At 38.0% G+C, this 20,269-nt stretch overlaps 1 protein-coding gene across 2 annotated transcripts; it reads right to left on the reverse strand.

The window, feature by feature from the left end:
* Positions 1 to 208: 208 nt before the first annotated feature.
* On the reverse strand, positions 209 to 20,113 carry LOC131992552 (endophilin-B2-like). Of its 2 annotated transcripts, XM_059358163.1 has the most exons (11): positions 19,863 to 20,110; positions 16,365 to 16,506; positions 13,836 to 13,964; positions 12,575 to 12,708; positions 12,267 to 12,359; positions 9,988 to 10,050; positions 6,321 to 6,344; positions 6,121 to 6,210; positions 5,917 to 6,017; positions 4,904 to 5,144; positions 776 to 2,984 (listed from the first exon to the last, which is right to left on the reverse strand). In XM_059358163.1, exons 1-11 carry the CDS (start codon positions 19,923 to 19,925, stop codon positions 2,877 to 2,879), a joined length of 1,188 nt encoding a protein of 395 aa, XP_059214146.1. In that variant the 5' UTR covers positions 19,926 to 20,110; the 3' UTR covers positions 776 to 2,876. The 2 variants fall into 2 exon arrangements, with proteins under 2 accessions (XP_059214147.1, XP_059214146.1); XM_059358164.1 differs by lacking the exon at positions 9,988 to 10,050 and having other exon boundaries at positions 209 to 2,984; positions 19,863 to 20,113.
* Positions 20,114 to 20,269: the final 156 nt, after the last annotated feature.

Here is a 20,269-nt window from a genome sequence, read left to right on the forward strand (position 1 = left end):
CTCAATAAAGGCAATTTATTGTATAGGCCTATGTAACGTCTTTTTTTAAAATTCATACATTGTTATTGTTTTTATCATACATATGTTATTATTTCTAATTTGTCAGTGTTTGAAATATAACTAGACCCTTCCCAATTCATTCCCACCACTAAGATCTTTAGTGAAACACTCCTCAGTGGTGCGGATATTGAAGAAACAGACAATCAGATTATTGTAACACACATGCATGTTTATTGCACATCAAACCAGAAACCAGTGGCCATGATGGAGAATGACAAGAATAATATCTCTGCACATTTCATAGTTTAGTTTCCCCCCACCCAGGCCCCCAACAACACACTGAGTTAAACAGACGAAAGCAACAGAAAACACCAGCCATAACACACACACACACACACACACACACACACAAACACGCACGCGCACACACACACACACACACACAAAGAAAGACAGACAGACAGACAGACAGACAGACAGACAGAAAGACACACACACACACACACACACAGATATAGACTCACGTGAACACACACACTCACGTGAACGAACATACACACACACACACAGAGCGAGACACACACACAGACACACAGACACACAGACACACACACACACACACACACACACACACACACACACAGAAGGAGAGAGACAGGCATGCACACACAGACACAGACACAGACACACACACACACACACACACTCTGATCTAGACCAGATTCTACAACTTGCATGCTACACATAACATGTTCCTCTGTCCTTGTCAGGGAGCCCGTTAATATGAGAGAAAGACAATGTTTGATAAAATAATCTTGACCTATAGGTCCACTGACAAGCTTTTCTACAGATTCCAACTGCCATCTACCAGTGGAAGGAGTATTGGACCATGAGGTAGGACAAAGTACTTTAACCGGGTCAGGAGAGTCTCTGAACACTCACATATCCATAAAGTTATAAACAGGACCACATGTCTACAGCTCTGCTGTTGTGTTCCCTCCAAACTACAAATAGCACAAACAACATATTGATTTCACCTTTTACTGTTACAGCCTCATCACTGGTGGCGCTAAAATATATAATTTAGTCCTGAGGGTGGCTCTAGTGGAGAGGTGTCAAAAAACATTCAGCATCATCCTCTGGGATCCACTTAACTGCTGCACAGTCTCACTTGTATTAGTAGCATGTTGGGAGGTCAAATCACACCTGGGATTCCCTTAAAAACCTTACAACACTACACACAGCTAGGACTCAGGTAAACCACTGGACTTTACATTAACTCGCACACACACACATTGAAACAGTGAGCAGTGAATTTGCATTTAATCCATCTTTTACACACCAGTGAACACACTATGCCAGAGCAGTGGGCGGCAGATTTCTGCACCCAGGGAGCAGTGGGGGGGTTAGGTGCCTTGCTCAAGGGCAGCTCAGGGATTCGAACCGGCAACCCTCTGGTTACAAGACAGATTCCTCTAGGCCACAGACTGTCCGTGTCATCATCTCTGAGAGGAGATATACAGTCTTGGAAAATGATTAGAGCACCATGTTTTCTTCAATTTCTTCTTCCTGGTACAACTAAAGGTACATTTGTTTAGACAAATATAATGATAAGAACAAAAATAGCTGATAAGAGTTTAAGTAAAGAGCTGACATCTAGAAATTTTCCTGATAATGATCAGTTATTATCAAGAAAACCATGGAAATATCTAGATATCAGTGCTTAAATTTCACTTTTATGAGCTGCTTTTGATGTTATTATATTGGTCCAAACAAATGTACCTTTAGTTGTACCAGGCATTAAAATTAACAAGAAAGTCAAGAAACCAAGGGTGCTGTACTATTTTTTTCCATGACTGCTCCTCAAGTACATTTTGATTGTTTTCCTCCACAAATATTTTAGAAATTCACAATTAAACTGGGGACCGATCAGCTAACACCATAACATGAGTACAAGTTGTGTCCAGTTGTCGCTCAATAAAACATGATGATAACTAAGCATGCTCACTGACACAAACACTACACTATAGTCATGTTACAAACAGCAAGTGTCATTTAACTGATAACATGGTGAGGTTATGATTCAAGTTTTGCATCTGAACATTGTAACAGAATCTCCGAAGCTTCCCTAATCTTTATATGTTAGTACAACAATGTGCACAAAGAATGTTAAAATCCTGAATTTCAATTCCATTTTAGTTAAAAATCCTTTACAGGAAATGATTTTGCTGTCCAACCCTGCAACAAAACTGCATGAACTTTTTTAATTTCCATTACAAATCTAAAACATAATCTCTAATTTCCAGTTTTACTTCAGATGTCTCGAAATTGGTTAAAATAATCTGTTTTTAATTATTGTCTATTTTTCCTGACAGCTTGTTTTTCTTTTCAGCAGTTTTCCCAGTTCAGCATTTAGTTATTTTGGTGGGTAAAATCATAACAGATACAAATGATGTATCCAAAGCCCTGGAACAAATTCATGATTAAAATAAGACCCAACTGGTAATAAACTGGAATTATCCTTTAATGGATTAACAGGAGTTTTCTATTTTTGAATGCCTCATGAATGCTTTGTGTTAAAAAGACAAATGTAAAATTAAAAAAAACAGATTTTCCACACTTAAAACACCCAAACTGCACTGTTTACAAAATGCTTTAACTCTATAATGACCCACATGGCCAGCTCACACGAAACCATTGCTCACACAGTTACAAGCATTTGTTGCAATTTCCTCCAAATAGTCTGCATGTGTATTTCTAGAAAGTTTCCCAACAGACAGGTTTGCATAAGTATTTTCAATAGACACAGATCACGAGTGATCGTGTGTGTGTGTGTGTGTGTGTGTGTGTGTGTGTGTGTCCTGTTGTTTGGTCCATTAGCTCAGCAGTTCAAGGTAGGTGACAGGGACTTTGCCCTTTTCGTTCCCCCGTTCTCCAACCAACCAATCAGGGTCCATTCCTGGTACGGTGTATACTGTAATAAGCTGGGGAAATAAAAAAAAGACATTTTAAGACAAATTTTAAACCCAAATAAGGCTATTTAACCAAAGGAAAACACCTAATACTGAGGTTGTTGGTATAGGAAAGGGAAACAAAAAGCAACACACTGCTTTATGTGTGGAGGGTTTTTTGACCAATTTTATCCATTCCTCAAAATAAAAAAATGGCCTCATTCAGCCCTGTATGTTTGTATCAAGCCAAAAGTTGCTGCAACATCTTCTGGGACATAGTTGAGCGTGGTAATGGACTTCAGAAAGCCATACATTAATGGTCTGAACCCTTCATACCTTAACAGATTTAATGCATTTATGAACAGAACAGCTTGACACACAGTGCAGGGCTGCATCTCAAATTCATCTTCTGGTTCCAGCTTTCAGATAAACAACACTTCTATGTAGCATTTATCTTTGTTTACTGCTGTCTCCCCCTGAACATCCACTGCCCCCCTCACCTCCAATTCACAATAAAAAGGAGGCAGATATTCTACTTTTAAATAAAAGGTCTGATATCCTCTCATTCCCTTTAACATACAGTGACCATTACAGGCTTTTATTTTGAAGGCCTAGATCATCCTGAATTCCATCTGGACCCATCAGGAAGCATCTATGTTTACACTACAATATATACTACAATATATGTGATAAAATGCATCCTAGACCACCTCTGCAAGTGGTCCGATGATGTCCAGTGCATGTAAACTGACTCATTGGGACAGTTGGTTGGAGTTCCTGTCACATTCAGGCTCACTGAGTAAAATGTCTCCGACAAGAAAGATAAAATGACCTAAAATGACTTATGAATAGTGGAAGTTGTGGTGAAAGAGCACAGGGTTTTCATAAAGTTTTCAGATAATTTTACAGCTCCTCTCCTCCAGCTGTGATGTCATCCAATACACACCCATTATAAACTCTGGAACCCTCTGAGAAAAAAACTGTGGTTTGAAAAGTAAAGTTTCAAGTTTCCACTTTGAGTTAAGTTCTTCCTAGAACTATGTAGTCTTGTAAAGCCTGAAACACGCTAAGTGCTGGTATGAGATGGTCATGATTTCTACTGGATGTCAGTTCCCAAAGTGTACTAAGAAAACAGAACGCCAGGTGTAACCACAGTGTGTTAAAACAAATGCAAATTTTACACAGTTTATCATGGCTGTACTGCAAACACTTTCAAAAGATCAGATTAGTGTTTGGCTACCCAACAATTGTTTAATATCACCATATCTTATATTTCACTTCAAAGGGACAGTTCACCCCAAAACAAAAAATACATCTTTTTCCCACCTTACCAGTTGTGCTATTTATCAATTTAGATTGCTTTTTGGTGTGAGTTGGAGAACTACTTCCTACAATTTCACTGCGGGATGAATAAATATCTCATCAACAAGGTCTGTGGATTACTTTGAGTAACCAGGTCATGGTTTCTGAAAAGAGGCATTGCTGTTGAGTTTTTAAAATGTATTTTTCGGCACTTTGAGCACCCCAAGAAGTCATCGAGTTCCATTTTATTCAAGAGAGGACATATCTGCAGCCAAGATCCACAACACTTGCAAACTCTCTAGATTGATAAATAGCCCTACAACTAAAAATATTTTTGATTTTGGGGTGAACTGTCCCTTTACTGCAGCTAATCTTCTGTAACTGGATCATTTCATCCTGACCTCACTAATTAAACCTTGGAAGAACTCCAGTTGATTTGAATAACACAAGACAGAAACAATGATATTAGCTTTAGCTGAACTGTATAATGCATTTTTGCTCAGAATAACTAATATGAAGGAATATAAGGATGATGGGAAGATATATCCACATCAAACTTAAAGCCTGATTCTGAAGGCTGAAGTCAAAGTGAAGCAGAAATGTTTAAATAGTTTTTAGTGTGTGGGGCGACTCAGAATATCCTGTCGTACCTCATCAGCCAGGAGAGAAAGCTCGCTGGCATCATGGGCGTCGTAGTCATACAGGACCTTGGCCTTCCTGGTGCCGGTGCCAGGCAGCGGTATCTGCTCCATGGCCAGCGTCTCGGGCCGGCCGCTGGACGAAGACGTGACCGTGTCCCCGACAGCTGGCAGTCCCGTCAGGAAGGCAGAGGAGACGGGGTTGGGGCAGACGGCAGCAGGCGGGACGGGGCCGCCGGCAGGGTTAGCACATCTGAGTAGTGGAAGACTATTTTATTGATTTTAGGCTCACAGTTATACTGTAAACAAAAACAAAACAACAAATGTAACAGTGGTCACTGACAAAGCAACAGACAGAGCGACAGACAAGCGACAGACAGAGCGGCAGGCAGGCAGAGCAACAGACAGACAGGGTGACAGACAGACATACAGAAAGACAGAGAGACAGGCAGAGCAACAGACAGAGTGACAGACAGGCAGAGCGACAGGCAGAGCTACAGGCAGAGCGACAGAGAGGCAGAGTGACAGACAGAGTGACAGACAGGCAGAGCGACAGGCAGAGCAACAGGCAGAGCAACAGGCAAGGAAAAGTGACAGACAGAGCGACAGACAGGCAGAGCTACAGGCAGAGCGACAGAATGACACATAGACAGACAGAGCAACAGATGGACAGAGAGACAGACAGACAGACAGACAGACAGGCAGACAGGCAGACAGAGCGATAGAGTGTCAGACAGACAGAGTGACAGACAGACAGAGCAACAGACAGACCTGCATTCTACCAAAAAGTTCAACAGTGGTTGCAAAAGAAGTCCGGTCCTATCTATCTCAATGCAAAATGAGACGACTTCTCACTTGATTTATTAGCTCAGAAAAAATCTTGTGGCAACATTATGGTCTTAATCACTAGTTTCAAGTCTTCAAGACAATATGATGTTAATGTGTAAAACATAGAGCTAGATGGCGACATTTTCTTAATTTAATCTACCAGCATCATACGCATGCTACAGGAGAACCATCCTCACTTGTTGAGCTCCCTCTGAAGGTCGTGCATGTAGTGATGACACTGGGCGTAGTAAGTGGCCTGAGCCTCTGCAAAATCCTGTAAACAGCGCAGGTGGTTGAGCTGCAGGGAGAAAAAACTCAGTATGAGTATCACCCGGCAGAACACACACACATTTACATAAATACACACTCATCTACACATCTACATAAGCCTGAGCACTCACATGTGTGCTGCTGATGCCTTCCAGCAGCAGTCTGGTGACCTCGGCTTGACGGTCAAACTCGGTCTGAGCGACACGAAGCTCATGCTCTGCCTGTGGTTCAGAACGACAGGACAGAAGCATTTTAATGTTTTTTTATAAAGCAGTTGGAAAAAAAACAGATGGACTGTGGGAAACCTGTCCACTACTGACGGTTTACTTACTTTGTCCACTTCCTCACTCAGCAGCTGACAGAAGCAGCATGAGAACAGAAGAAAAGCAGTTGTGAGTGATTCATTCTTGGACGCATCAAATGATGTAAAAAAATATAACTATCTAGAAGCTATGTATGTGTTTCAATCTAGCCAATCAGCTACCATGGGGGGAGTAAGTAAGGAAAACGTTTGAAGGGTCCTATGGGCCATAATTCATTCTTCCCTCTCACATTCACAAAAAATACCACTCACATTCACAATTTTACCTCTCACATTCACACTTTTATCTCTCACATTCACAATTTTACCTCTCACATTCACAATTATACCTCTCACAATAACTTTTACCTCTCACATTCACTTTTACCTCTAAAATTTACAATTTTACCTCACATTCACAAAAAATACCTCTCACATTCACAATTTTACCTCTCACATTCACAATTTTACCTCTCACATTCACAATTATACCTCTCACATTCACAATTTTACCTCTCACATTCACAATTTTATATCTCACATTCACAATTTTACCTCTCACATTCACAATTTTACCTCTCACATTCACAATTTTACCTCTCACATTCACAATTATACCTCTCACATTCACAATTTTATCTCTCACATTCACAATTTTACCTCTCACATTCACAATTTTATATCTCACATTCACAATTTTACCTCTCACATTCACAATTTTACCAATTATATGTATTATATTATAGTTCACATTGTATATATTTGATAAATTAATTGTTTTATTTGGAAAGAAACATTCCACAATTTTAGTCTCACCATATTAATATTAAATATGATGCTAAAGTTCCAACATGTTTCCCAACTTTTAAGAAAAAACACAAATGTGACCATGAAACATTATCTCGTAGGATAAAGGGCAAATACAACTTTATTTTGAAGGGGTGTGCAGATGGACATGACACTGAGACTGACTGTCATGAGACCATTTCCAATACGTCCTGAATATTCCTCCTTGATCTACAATGGTACAATATAGACTTGTCACAAAGCTGTCACTAAGTTTTAATACACAGTCAAATGCTTTTACAACATCGCATGAATAATTATCTCGTCCTGTCTTTAAATCTGATAATCAGGCCTGCTTTAGAAAGTTTATGACAGGTTCTGTTGTTTTGAGAACTTTGCATTAAAAGTGTCTCATGACAGCCATCACAGGTGTAATCATGTACATTTTATGCACATACCTTCAAATAAAGTCTTACTAAATCTACCAAACATGAGTTGAGACTGATCACTGACTAGCACCACTGTTGCTCAGAGAGTTTGTGTACAACCTTCATCTGCTCTGACACACTGGGCTCCGTTGTCACATCCCAGCTCTCCCATCCACTCTGCAGCTGGCTCAGCGACAGAGCCAACACAAAACAGCACCAGTTCAAAGTCTAACACGCTGTGTGACGTAAAGGAGGGCTAATGTGATCCCCGCACACAGAAAACAAACCTAATTCTGATTCAATACTCTACAGAATAGTTCCTCTCTCTGATGGAGGAGGCAGAAATGTCACGATCATTACTGTAGCTGGAAAATATAGAATATATCTCACAGTGCCTGCATGCCAAGTAAAAAAGAAAGTAAAGCTCAAGCAATAACAAAAATTAAACATGCGCAGACATGCTTTTGTCATAGGTATCACATTTATGCTGCAATGATCACGCAAATGTCTGCAGTATTAGAAATGAGTTAAACAATAAGTCATTCAAAGTGTAGCATGTGGCACCACAGGAAGTTCGAACAATTTATTCTGAAAAATCTGTTCGACAGTTAAACAAAAGTCCAAACTTGTGAAATACCAAACTTTGTTTTCATTGACAAAACCACAGAGAAGACGTGTCTCTTTACAGCGAGACTATTTAACTGAAATGCAGGATAATGGTGAAAGCCAAGACATAATAGTTACAGATAGTGGGGCGGCAAAGCTCAATATATTATAACAATTGTTCATTTTGTGATAAAAGCACCAAATTTGGCAGATGTGTTGATAAATATATCTGGAACAAAACTGGATATTAGCCCGTCACAAACTCAGACCCTGGTTGCCATGGCAGCCATTAAAAAAAAAAAAAATAGCTACAAGAAGTTGGTTAAACATTCCTTTCCCACTGGACCCAGGTGCAATAATGGACATAAATTAGATATAACCCTGAGAACCAAATAAAATACTCGCTCACATTTTTACAGACTGTTACAAAGTTCTATCTACATCAGGTTCTATCTACTTATAATAGCTTGCCGCCACTTTCATAAATGGCGGCCATGGTCATCAGAATGCGAATATGCAATGGCCCAATGTGCAGTCTTTTTCCAAATATTTTAAGCTATATATGTACCAAATCTGGTGCTTTTATCACAAAATGAACAACAGGTTAGCTATGCCGCCCCACTAAGATAATATATACAATACATAATAAGTAGAGAGAAGTCATGCCTGGCTTTTACATTTTGTTGGTCTATAGGACGCCACACAAATGAGTTCTTAAACCAGCAAGTAAGTTAACATCTTAATGCCATGGGGTCTCTCCTCTCAAACTCACTGAGGATTTTAAATCACTTGGTGGTAATAAGCCTGAAATAATGTCTGTGGTTAAAGCTGAACCCTTATGCCATCCTCACATTTCCTACCCTCTCGTGAGCCTACAATGGGAAAATAGTTGAATTTAGTCAAATACAGTGAAAATGTCAAATGTCACTAATTTTCTTATGGCAGTGAGATTTAAAAAATGTGGTTTGAATGGAAGTCTATGAGGCATCTTTTGGCCACGAGGGTGTCCAGAGGGATTATCTATTACTACATAAAAAATACGAATGCAATCAAATCAATTTTGTTGCTAATCTTTGACATATCCATGACTCTAATCACCACCAAAACCCCAGCCCCCTACTATTTATTATAGGGAAAATAATCCATTATTTGTGTTTTTTGTTGTTGTTGAGGAAACTCTGGAATAATTCAAATATACAAACTGGCATATAAAGGGTTAAAATTTTGAAAATGATTGAATGTTTGGTAGTTTTTGAACACCTCTGAAGTTGTTTAAGAGATTTAGGGGAAAAAAGCTGATTTTTTTTAATGGTGATTTAATATCAGTTTTTGTGTGCGTGGCACCAATAGAGCATAAAAGACATGTAAGAGTAAAAGACACTGAATTTTAAAAAAATTACTAAAAGATTTTACTAAGAGAAAAATGATCAAAATGCCCAAGAAGGATATAAGGGTTAAGAGATGTTTGCGTTTTGTTGTACGACATAAAATACTTTAGTAAATACCCTCATTTGTGAATTTGACGTATTTACGTGTGTTTAAAAAGGCGGCTGCTAACGAGTGGCTAAATGAGACTACAGTGGCTGTCTGGGACAATAAACGCCATGACGCCAGACATGGACAGACTCTCTCACTAGTCCGCCTCAAAGCCTCTAGTCCTGTTTTTCAGTCAGAAACATGTTTGCCACAGAGATTATTTTCTGCCAAAGCAAAAAATCCCAGAGACAAATTCTCAATAGACCCCATGGAGATGTGAACTTCTGGCTTGGCCTGCAAAAATACGTCTAATTTCATCTGCTCTCTGTTGCCGTCAATGCTAAGGCAGAATTGCATATGTTATATAAGTGTCCTGCATGTGTGCCACGTGGGACTCTTACCGCGGATGCACTGGCAGAAAGAACATAATTTCGAGGCCTTGTCTCCTGAAAATCAGGTGCAGCCTACAAACAAGAGCAGGGGGAGGAAACACATGTTGGCACAGTCATGCAGTTAGAATCATTGAGCAGAAAAACAAAAAAAAACGTAGCCAGAAGCAAACCAGCACAAAGAAAAGAGATCACAGGCAGCACAGGGGCAAATCATTCAGGACGAGTTAAAGCACAAGTTCAATGAAAGTGGTTGAAATTATGTATGACTGAATACTTTATTGATTGATGTTAAAGCAATGTAAAGTAGAAGTCAAATTGCATCCTAATGGCTCTACTCCCTCCTTTGTTGTGGTGATGTTAAGCTTTGCTTGCTTATGGTCTGACATGGTTTGCATTTCATTTTAATGTTTTTGTATGTTTTTATGACCTAAACCCTGCTCAAAGGCTCATTTGAACCAGGCTCTGTACTGTCCAGCCTCCACCACTCTGCTGTGAGGAGGTCGCCCTCTGTTGCCTTCTATATATACAGTACAGGCCAAAAGTTTGGACACACCCATCTCATTCAATGTGTTTTTCTTTATTTTCATGACTATTTACATTGTAGATTCTCACTGAAGGCATCAAAACTATAGATGAACACATATGGAATTATGTACTTAACATAAAAAGTGTGAAATAACTGAAAACATGTCTTTTATTTTAGATTCCTCAAAGTAGCCACCCTTTGCTTACTAGAATATAAGACATGTTTTCAGTTATTTCACACTTTTTTGTTAAGTACATAATTCCACATGTGTTCATTAATAGTTTTGATGAATTTACAATGTCATAGTCATGAAAATAAAGGAAACGCATTGAATGAGAAGGTGTGTCCAAACTTTTGGCCTGTACTGTATCACAAAGCCATATTATAGTGCTGTTAACCTGGATTTATCATCATGGTACCCAATGTAACACAGCTAACCTGCTGCAGGATATGTTCAAAATATGTCAACAGCCTTACAACCAGTGGTGGAATGTAACTTAGTACATTTACTCAAGTATTGTACTTAAGTACAATTTTGAGAACTTTACTTGATTATTTCCATTTTACTTTTATACTTCTACTTCACTACATTTAGAGGCAAATATTGTACTTTGCACTCCACTACATGTAGCTGACAGCTGTAGTTACTTTTCAGTTCCATATATAACATAAAAAACATCATCAATTTAAAAGGATTAGAGTTTTTGGTAACGCTTTATAATAAGGTCCTTAATAACCATTTATTAACAAGTAATAAGGCATTGTTCTCGCTTTAGATCCGGTAGTTGCGAAAAGCATAGTTAACTTATAGTTAACTTATAATAGATGAGCAATAAAGTATATTTTAATATCAATAAGCAAACAAAATAAGATTAATAAAGGCATGGCAAAGACATAATGGGTGGGTCATGGGTGTTTGTGATGCCATTATTAACACTTATATAAGCTTATAAACACACATTAATGTTAATAAGCATCTTGTAAGGACTTACAAGGGCCTTATTACTTGTTAATTAATGGTTATTACAAGGACCTTAATATAAAGCGTTACCGACTTTTAAAAAAAAAATCAATCTTATAACAGTATATTAAGTAATTAAATGAGTCCTGTCTTTACAGAATTAAAACACTGCTTACATAAAAGCATCAATACAAATAATGTAGTAATATATTTAGTATATACAAAACAGTCTGAGTGGGTCCATTCTGCATAACAAGTACATTTTGATGCTGATACTTTTATACTTTTACTTCAGTAAGTTTTGAATGCAGGACTTTTACTTGTAGTGGAGTAATTTCATAGTGTGGTGTTAGTACTTTTACTGCAGAAAAAAATCTGAATACTTTTTCCACCACTGGTAATAAGTCACTTTCTGTTTATTATTCACTTAAAAAGTCATACTTGGGTGTAAATAGCCACATTGGAGCAAATCACATCTGCCTTTAGTTTATCCCTCAGCAGCTGTAGCAGGCTCCGTTTTCCTTGTATACTGCTGGATATATATTATTAGTTCCTTGCATATTAAAACTAGAAGACTTAAGGAATGTATTGCTGCCACCCATGTCACGATATCTTCTCGGGAAGACACAGATTGTATTTTTTAGTTGTGTTCACAGCTTTTCATACTGCCCCCCAAAAACGAATGCTACTTTAAGGTTATAGATTGACGAGTAACCGTGGGTGCTGCAGGACAGGTGGAGGTGGAAGAATAAGAGCAGCAGCAACAAAAACAACAGCAACAAGGTGAACATTTCAGCTCACCGCTGCTTTGGCTTCTGCCTGCTTGGCTTTCTTCAGGCGCGCTTTGCAGATGTCGAGATCCAGCCGTCGGTTCTCCAGAAGCCGCCTCTCTTTCTGCAGGGGACAGGGAGGAGCCAATCAGAAAAGGGGATCAAACTTTGCAGCTCTTGGTATATATTCAGCTAAAAGCACAGAGAAGCAATTCTGCATTCTATAAAAAAAACAGACCAGAATGGGTTTACCAGTGTCAATGAGGCTCCATGGGAACATACTTCTCATGACTTTATCTTAAAGGATTCATAGTGCAGCAGTGATGTCATCAGTCTTACCGATATGGTCCTCCAGTCGCCTTCCAGGAAGTTGCGAAGAGGAGTGAGGAAGGTGGTGGCTGAGGTCTGGAGCAGCTCTCGTTCAGCTCCTCCCAGTCTCTTCTGGTACTCTCCCACTGTGATCAGGGTGCTGCCTGCAAATACACACATGCACACACACATTACACATCTGACCAACTGAAACAGTCACATAAGAAACGAGACAGTGGAAACATTGGGGTTGTGACTGAGGAGGAGCCAAGACCTTAAACTTCTGAAGTCCACGAGATTTTGGTTCAAATGTGTCAACTTCCTATGCATTTATTTCTGTCTGTGTTTAGCATCTTTCAGTCCTTACATCACATGCATGGCTCCTTTTTCTCCACACAAACTTGGCTATCAGTCAGATTTTTCATTTTATTTTAATTAACAAAGTATAAAGCTGCCAGGAACCAAAAATACAAACAAAAGAGTATAATAATTGAAATTAATTGATTTATTAATTAACTAATGTTACAGATTCATGACTGTAGCAACTTTACTCAGCTGCATCTCAAATTCAGGTTTTAACCCTTTATTGGGCGAAGAACTATATTTGGTAACTTCAGTGGATATCTAAATGGGGCCCCATGTCTCTCTGTTTGGTCGAAGAACCACATGGATTTCGTCCAGCTAATCAGCAAAGATCAGGCTACAATACTAGATTAAAGCAAATCTGTACGAAAAAAGTCGCAGATTTACGAGAAAAAAGTTAAAAAAACAACAAATTTTTTCTTGCAGATTCAACACTTTAAATCTCATAAATCTGCGCATTTTTTTCTCGTAGATTTGCCACTTTAATCTCGTCAACTTTTTTACCATTAATTTCAGATTTTTTTCTCACAAATGTGTAACTTTTTTTACCATTAATTTCAGATTTTTTTCTCACAAATGTGTAACTTTTTTTACAATTAATTTGAGATGTTTTTCTCATAAATTTGTAACTTTTTTCCTCAAAATATGACCCCCACCTCCCCCGGGTCCGTATGTTTTTTTTTTTTTTACACATTCTGGCAGGATGTAATATCCTCCAATATTCTCAAGGGTTGAAATTATTATTATTTTAAAGTATTTCAATGAGTGCCCTATTAAGGGTTAAGAGGTTAAACATTATCTTTGTGACATAAATTCAGTTGAAAATCATATCATTTCACCGTATTATTACATGTAGACAGCGTGTCCCGCCCTGAAGCACCTGATGAGATACAACAACAGTATCAGTTTCAGTTGGAGTCCCACTCACCGTATGGCGTCTCTGGTCCGAACTCATTAGCCGCCTCCAGCATGTACTGGCCCAGCAGCTCTGTGTTGGTCGTCCTGGAGGGAAGCTTCTTGTCCAGCTTGTCGTAGATGAACTCCTCTATTCGAGCACCTGGATAAAACGGGTTAGAACGAGATCATTTTCAAACTGTACACACAAGGTGTTTGAGCCCATTTGGTTCAGATTTTTATGGAGCCTTATTCAAAGAATTTAATAATAATCTTTCTGAACATCTTGCAAAAATACCAACATGGTCTCACAGGAATCCGTGAAATAGCCAAGTATTTGCTTAACTCAAAATCCGTGGAATAGCCACGGAATCACTCAAATTTCCGTGAAACTGACACGGATTTTGCTACAATGCAAGTTAATGACAGTCATATCCCGTGGCTATTCCAACATTCAAAGTGATTATGTGCATTCACTGAGTGAATATTTAGAAAATAAAACATATATTTCTCGCTAGAAATGTGATCAAAATCCATTTTTATGCAGAAACTAAGTCAAAATATTAATTTTTTTCACTAAAAATGAGAGAACTGTCCGCCATGTTTTTTGTTCTGACCGCCGGGACCTTGTAAGTCACGTGACTTGGAACAAACCAATAGCCAAGGGATATGTCATTAACTTGGATTGTAGCGAAATCTGTGTCAGTTTCACGGAAATTTGAGTGATTCCGTGGCTATTCCACGGATTTTGAGTTAAGCGAATCCGTGGCTATTTCACGGATTCCTGTGAGACCAGGTTCAAGAATACCATTTATTTACCGAGACATTTCAGCAACTACAAAACCAGCTACTAACATTTTCAAAGTGCTGCATATAGAAATATTTCCAAATTATGAAATTAAGAAATGATGCTGGATTAACCATGTGAGTAATTATAGTTCATTATAGCGTAGTCTTTACAACAAACGGGTTTTCATCATTTCAATCATTCAAGCAATTTTTATTATTTTTTATTGCTGCTGCAAATATTCGAGCTATTCTAACTGTTATTATTACGATGTTGTATTAGGGACAAGTATGACATTTAAAAAAAAAAAAATACGTATCCGGGGGAGGTGGGTAATCCCTACGAAAAAAGGCACAAATTTATGAGATTGAATGTGGCAAATCTAGGCGAAAAAAAGTAGCAGATTTATGGGATTAAAAGTGGCAAATCTAGGAGATACTGTTATTTTTTTGCCTATTTTAATATCATGAATCTGCTACTTTTTTCTCCTAAATTTGCAACTTTCCCCACAAATTTTACCCCCTTCCCCCTGGTCCATATTATTATAATTTTTCATACTTGGCCCTAATACGCCGTCACATATTATGGCAATAGAACATCATCTTTTCTTTGAACATTTACCTAAGAAGGAAGCATTTTCTCGATCTAATCAAACAAGTGCCTGCAGGTGTTTTACAGCTCGAAAGGTCATTAGTAATTCAACACGTGTTCATAGCCACACATTCACTCTTGTTTCACCATGACCATTGGTCAAGCCATACTTTACCTTTATTTGCTTCAATATACACTACCGGTCAAAAGTTTTAGAACACCCCAATTTTTCCATTTTTTATTGAAATTCAAGCAGTTCAAGTCAAATGAACAGCTTGAAAGGGTACAAAGGTAAGTGGTGAACTGCCAGAGGTAAATAAAAAAAAGGTAAGGTTAACCAAAACTGAAAGATAATGTACATTTCAGAATTATACAAGTAGGCCTTTTTCAGGGAACAAGAAATGGGTTAACAACTTAACTCTATGGAGTCTTGGGCTATTTTGTCCATTTTGAATTCTTTTCATGTCTTTGCAAGTCATTTTGTGTCTTTTGGGGTCTTTTTTTTGTCATTTTGTGTCTTTTTTTTGGCCTTTTTGTGTCTTTTTTTAGTCCTTTAGTTCAACATAAAATGTGATTTTGAATCTTTTTTTTATTTTCAAAACACTATCATGCTCAATAAAGAATTTTAAATGTTGCAAATGTGCATTAATTTCAGAGTACACTGAGACATTAAACTGCATCATTTTCAATTAAATTCTGGAAAAGTTGGTGTGTTCTAAAACTTTTGACCAGTAGTGTATTTCATATGTATGTATACATTCATGCCCAGTTTGCACAGACTATTCTTACCCCAAGAAATGACTTACCAGTGTGGTCAACTGAAGCGTGGAGGGTTAGAAAATACAGAGATCAAGAGTCAGACATTCCTACCAAAGCCCATTCTACTCTTCTATCCAGTCTAAGTAAGTACAGATTAATAGAAGATGAAGAAAAATTGAAACATGTTTTAATCAATATATATATATGGAGTTTCTGAGAAAGAAAAGTGGAAAATGCATTAAATGAATGCATTACTTTTACATCTGGGTTTTCTTTTGAATCATTTTCTAACTTATTCAATTATACTTTTTAAGACTAATCAGAAACCTATAAATGCCATTTGTTTCTCCTGGGACTCCACATAAGGAGATGCAGCTTCTAGAGGGGAAGTTTCACGTCTTTTCACATCTTTTGTTCCTCACGTACTGGGGTTGGGCTGCAGCAGCACCTCGGTTTGTCTCAGGATCTTCTCAGTCCAGTTCTTGGTGCAGTCGGCCCGAGTGATCAGGTTCTCTAAGTGGGGATCCAGCTCCGTCTTCTCAGCCTGGCCCAGCTTCTCCTCTGTGAACTGGGACACAAAGTCGGGATCTTGTGTTTACATCACAGGCGCAAACATTTAATCACATGTATATCTACAGTAAGTTGTACTGAGTGATTAAGCTGTTCTAGTATTTGCCATTACCTAAATACGATTTGAAATAAATGTTATTTTGTAAATATTTTGTGAAAGCACCAATAGTCAACCCTACAATATCCTCACATACTGATAGAAATATTTAGATCAAAATATAACGATTTTCTGCAGAACACCCTGTTCTATCTTCTTGCAAAGTTAGGCTAAAGTTTTTTTTTTAATGATTTCCTCTTAAAATATTTTTACATTAAATGTAATGTTTTACTGTAAGTAAAAAAAAGTAGAATTACCAGAAAAAAGTCAAAATCAAAAGAAAAAAGTATAAATTACCAGTAAAAAAGGAGAATTTCCAGAGAAAAAGTAGAATTACCATTAAAAAAACCTCAAAATTACAAGAAAAAAAGGCAAATTTACTGGGGAAAAAAAATGACCAAAAAAGTCTAAATTACCAAAATGAAGTCTAAATTGCCAGAAAAAATGTCAGAATTACTAGAAAAAAGTTTGGCTTTTTATTAATGTTTCATTCAAAAAGATTGAGAGCAGTGAAGCTTGTTGTTGTTGAAAATTTGATAAAATGCTGCAGTTGTTGTCGTCCAACATGTTTGATATCAGTTCAGTTCAGTTTGACTGAATACTTTGTTGGTCAGTCTGTGGGTTTGACTCTCATTGTGGAGAAATAAAAAGACTGAAGTGACATGAATAGACTGAGAATTTTCTCTTATTGGACAAAACAATTCTTGATTGAATTTAATTTTGTGGACACAAAATGCAGTTAAACAGTTAAATCACAATATATTGTATCGCAATACTCACCATATCGCAAAAGGCTTAAAATCACAATAATATCGTACTGTGACTCAAGTATGGGAATAAAATTGTATTGAGGGGCAGATCGGCTGATTCACACCTCTAATTCTCACCATCTGCAATGTCCAGATATAAACTGTGTGATACATTATGAGAAAAGCCGACTTTGGCTGCAGACTGTGTTTTTCAGGTCTGACTGACAGAAGGCAGCAGCCAGCTGGACTCTAAAGACACGTGGATGACAGAGATAGTCTCCATCACATCATATGACAGCAGGCACAACGCCTGACTGACAGCAGCTCTGTGGACGAGTTCAGACGACAGGTCACATCTTCTCACTTCTCCAAAGAAATAATTCAGAAGGAACTATGGCAACAGTCCATCTGAGGCTGGCCCAGCTTCCCTGAGGGGTAATTAGATTAACCTTTAACAGCTACTGCCCAGACCAGGGGACACGAGCACTGCCAGGACTGTGAAAAATGACATCAATATGAACATATAATATGTTTAGAGCTTGTGTTCTGCCTTTTCTGTCATTGTGTGAATGTATTTAAAAGAGGAAACCCCTTGTGTGAGGTACAATGTATGGCATAATGTAGCCTGTGAAGCCTTAAAACATGGTACTGTTACCTTCATAGCAATAGAGTAGAAAAGATAAGTTCTTAAATGATCTGGTAATACGACTTTTTTCTTGTGATTTTGACTTCTTTTTCTAGTAATTTTGACTTTTTTTCCGGTAATTCTATTTTTTTTTTCTTGTAATTTATACTTTTTTCTTGTGATTTTGACTTTTTTTCTGGTAATTTTGACTTTTTTCTGGTAATTCTACTTTTTTCTGAAGGCGGATTTACTGTTTATCTTACAGTAAAACTTTAGATTTAATGTAAAAATATATATATATTTTTTTAAATCATTAAAAACAAAACTTTAGCCCAACATTGCAAGAAGATAGGACAGGGTGTTCTGTAGAAAAGATTGAAAGATTGAACCTTCAGAACTACATTTGATTTAATTTGGACATATAATGTTACAGTTCTGAGGAAATATGCAATACTAAAGCGAGCACTAAAGGCTGCATATCCTGCACTGTAGAGGAGCCTTGTGCCAAAGTCTACACCCACGATCACTGATGGGTGGTTGCAGGTTAAAGGTGCAAAAGGTGCCAAGATGAACAACTAGAGATCACCAAGAACAGGATATTCAGCTGCTGGTAAATTTCTCTTTAAAGGAGATAAGGAGTGGGTCAACAGGGGCCCCAGAACCCCTGATCAGGTTTATCCAACCCTGGGTCATTCTACAGTTGTGTGGATGGATATATAATGGTAAACACGGTGCTTATCATTAGTTTTTCTTTGTATTGTTGACTACATTAATGAAGTTATTGTGCACAGAGCTGTCATCTGTTGCTGTTTTGTTCCAGTCTGGCCTACTTCCTCTGCAGTCAGGGGTTTCCTGAGTTTCCCACAATGCCTTTGTACACAAAGCGATCTGAACTTGTTGCATTAATGGATCCATTCAATCCAAAATTGCAGAATGTGGTAAAAAATGAACACTAGTACATGTTACAGCAAGATATATATTGAAATATAATATATATAGAAAGTCTGAGTACATATATTGAAACCAGAGAATATATATTAAAAGTTAGAGAGAAAAAAAAATATTTTTTAAATTTACATTTTTTTAATTTAAATTTTTATTTTTGTATGTATAATACAATAATAATAAATTAATAATAAATTAATAAATAATAATAATAAATAATAATTATAATGTATAATTTGAAAGTCTGAGATTTTAATATATATATTCTCAGACTTTCAATATATATTTATTCTCAGGTTTTCAATTCATATTATCAACCTTTCATTACATATATATATATAATGTCAGAAAATATACATACATATATACATATATGCTTAGGCTAATATGAACATAAGCGTATTCACGGTGACTACGTCCATTATTTATATACAGTCTATGATTCGGACGCGAGTTTGCTTCCCAACCGGAAGTGAGTGTTTCTCGCCCCTCTGACCGCAGAGAATGGAAGTGAACCGATGTTAAAGTTAAACTCGCTGGTGTGTGTATAATATATAATATTGTCAGTAGTGTGTTGTTGGAGGCACCGGCAGACATGAACAACCGAGCCTGCAGCAGGTCCTGCTGATCCGTCTGTGGTCACATGGTGACAGCCTACACTCATCACAGCCATCAATAATGGATGGAGGCTCGGCAGCCTTTATCGGCTTACATCAACACAGGACATCACCCTCAGGACACACTGAGCCCCAGTCCACCATCACAGCTGGAGCCTAACACCATCTTTATTTGATTTGTGAGGGTTAACGCAACATGTCCCGCGGATATTTCTCCCCGAGGATGAGTTACAGCGTGACAGCCCGGTGGATCCACATATTATGAGCGGAGAGAGTCGGTGTGCAGCCTGCAGGATGTGGAGGAAACGATCCGTGTCTTACCTGCACCGCCCGGGTGAAGAACACTCCTGCTCCAGAAGCGAGTTTTTTCACGTTGAAGTCCATGTTTGTGTGAGGAGCTGAGCATACAGCAGGGCGGCTTTACTCCCTGCGGAGGGAACTCTCCGGTCAGCTGAGATGATGTAGCAGCACACGCAGCAGAGCAGGACTCAAGTCGTAATCCTCTTCACGGACGATCGGAAATCTGCTCTCCTGCCTGCGTTTAAAGGGACACAGCACCGGGCGAAGAGTCACGACTCCCCCAGCCACCCTGCGGCACTCACAGCTGTTTATCCACCGATTCACGTCCTTTACTTAATAACAAGGACTGAAATGTGTTGAAATAATCTAACTAGGAGAATTTGTTTTAAATATAAACATGATATAAATTGTTCTTGCATGCAATGCAC

This window comes from Centropristis striata, chromosome 19 (assembly GCF_030273125.1).
Source record: "Centropristis striata isolate RG_2023a ecotype Rhode Island chromosome 19, C.striata_1.0, whole genome shotgun sequence".
Lineage (NCBI taxonomy): Eukaryota > Metazoa > Chordata > Actinopteri > Perciformes > Serranidae > Centropristis > Centropristis striata.

Coding starts and splice junctions, on each gene's coding strand:
- LOC131992552 (XM_059358163.1), bottom strand. CDS start 19,925: ATGGACTTCAACGTGAAAAAACTCGCTTCTGGAGCAGGAGTGTTCTTC. Junction 10,051..12,266: donor AGGCAGAAGCCAAAGCAGCG/GTGAGCTGAAAT, acceptor TCTTGTTTGTAG/GCTGCACCTGATTTTCAGGA. Junction 5,145..5,916: donor CTTCAGAGGGAGCTCAACAA/GTGAGGATGGTT, acceptor TCCACTACTCAG/ATGTGCTAACCCTGCCGGCG.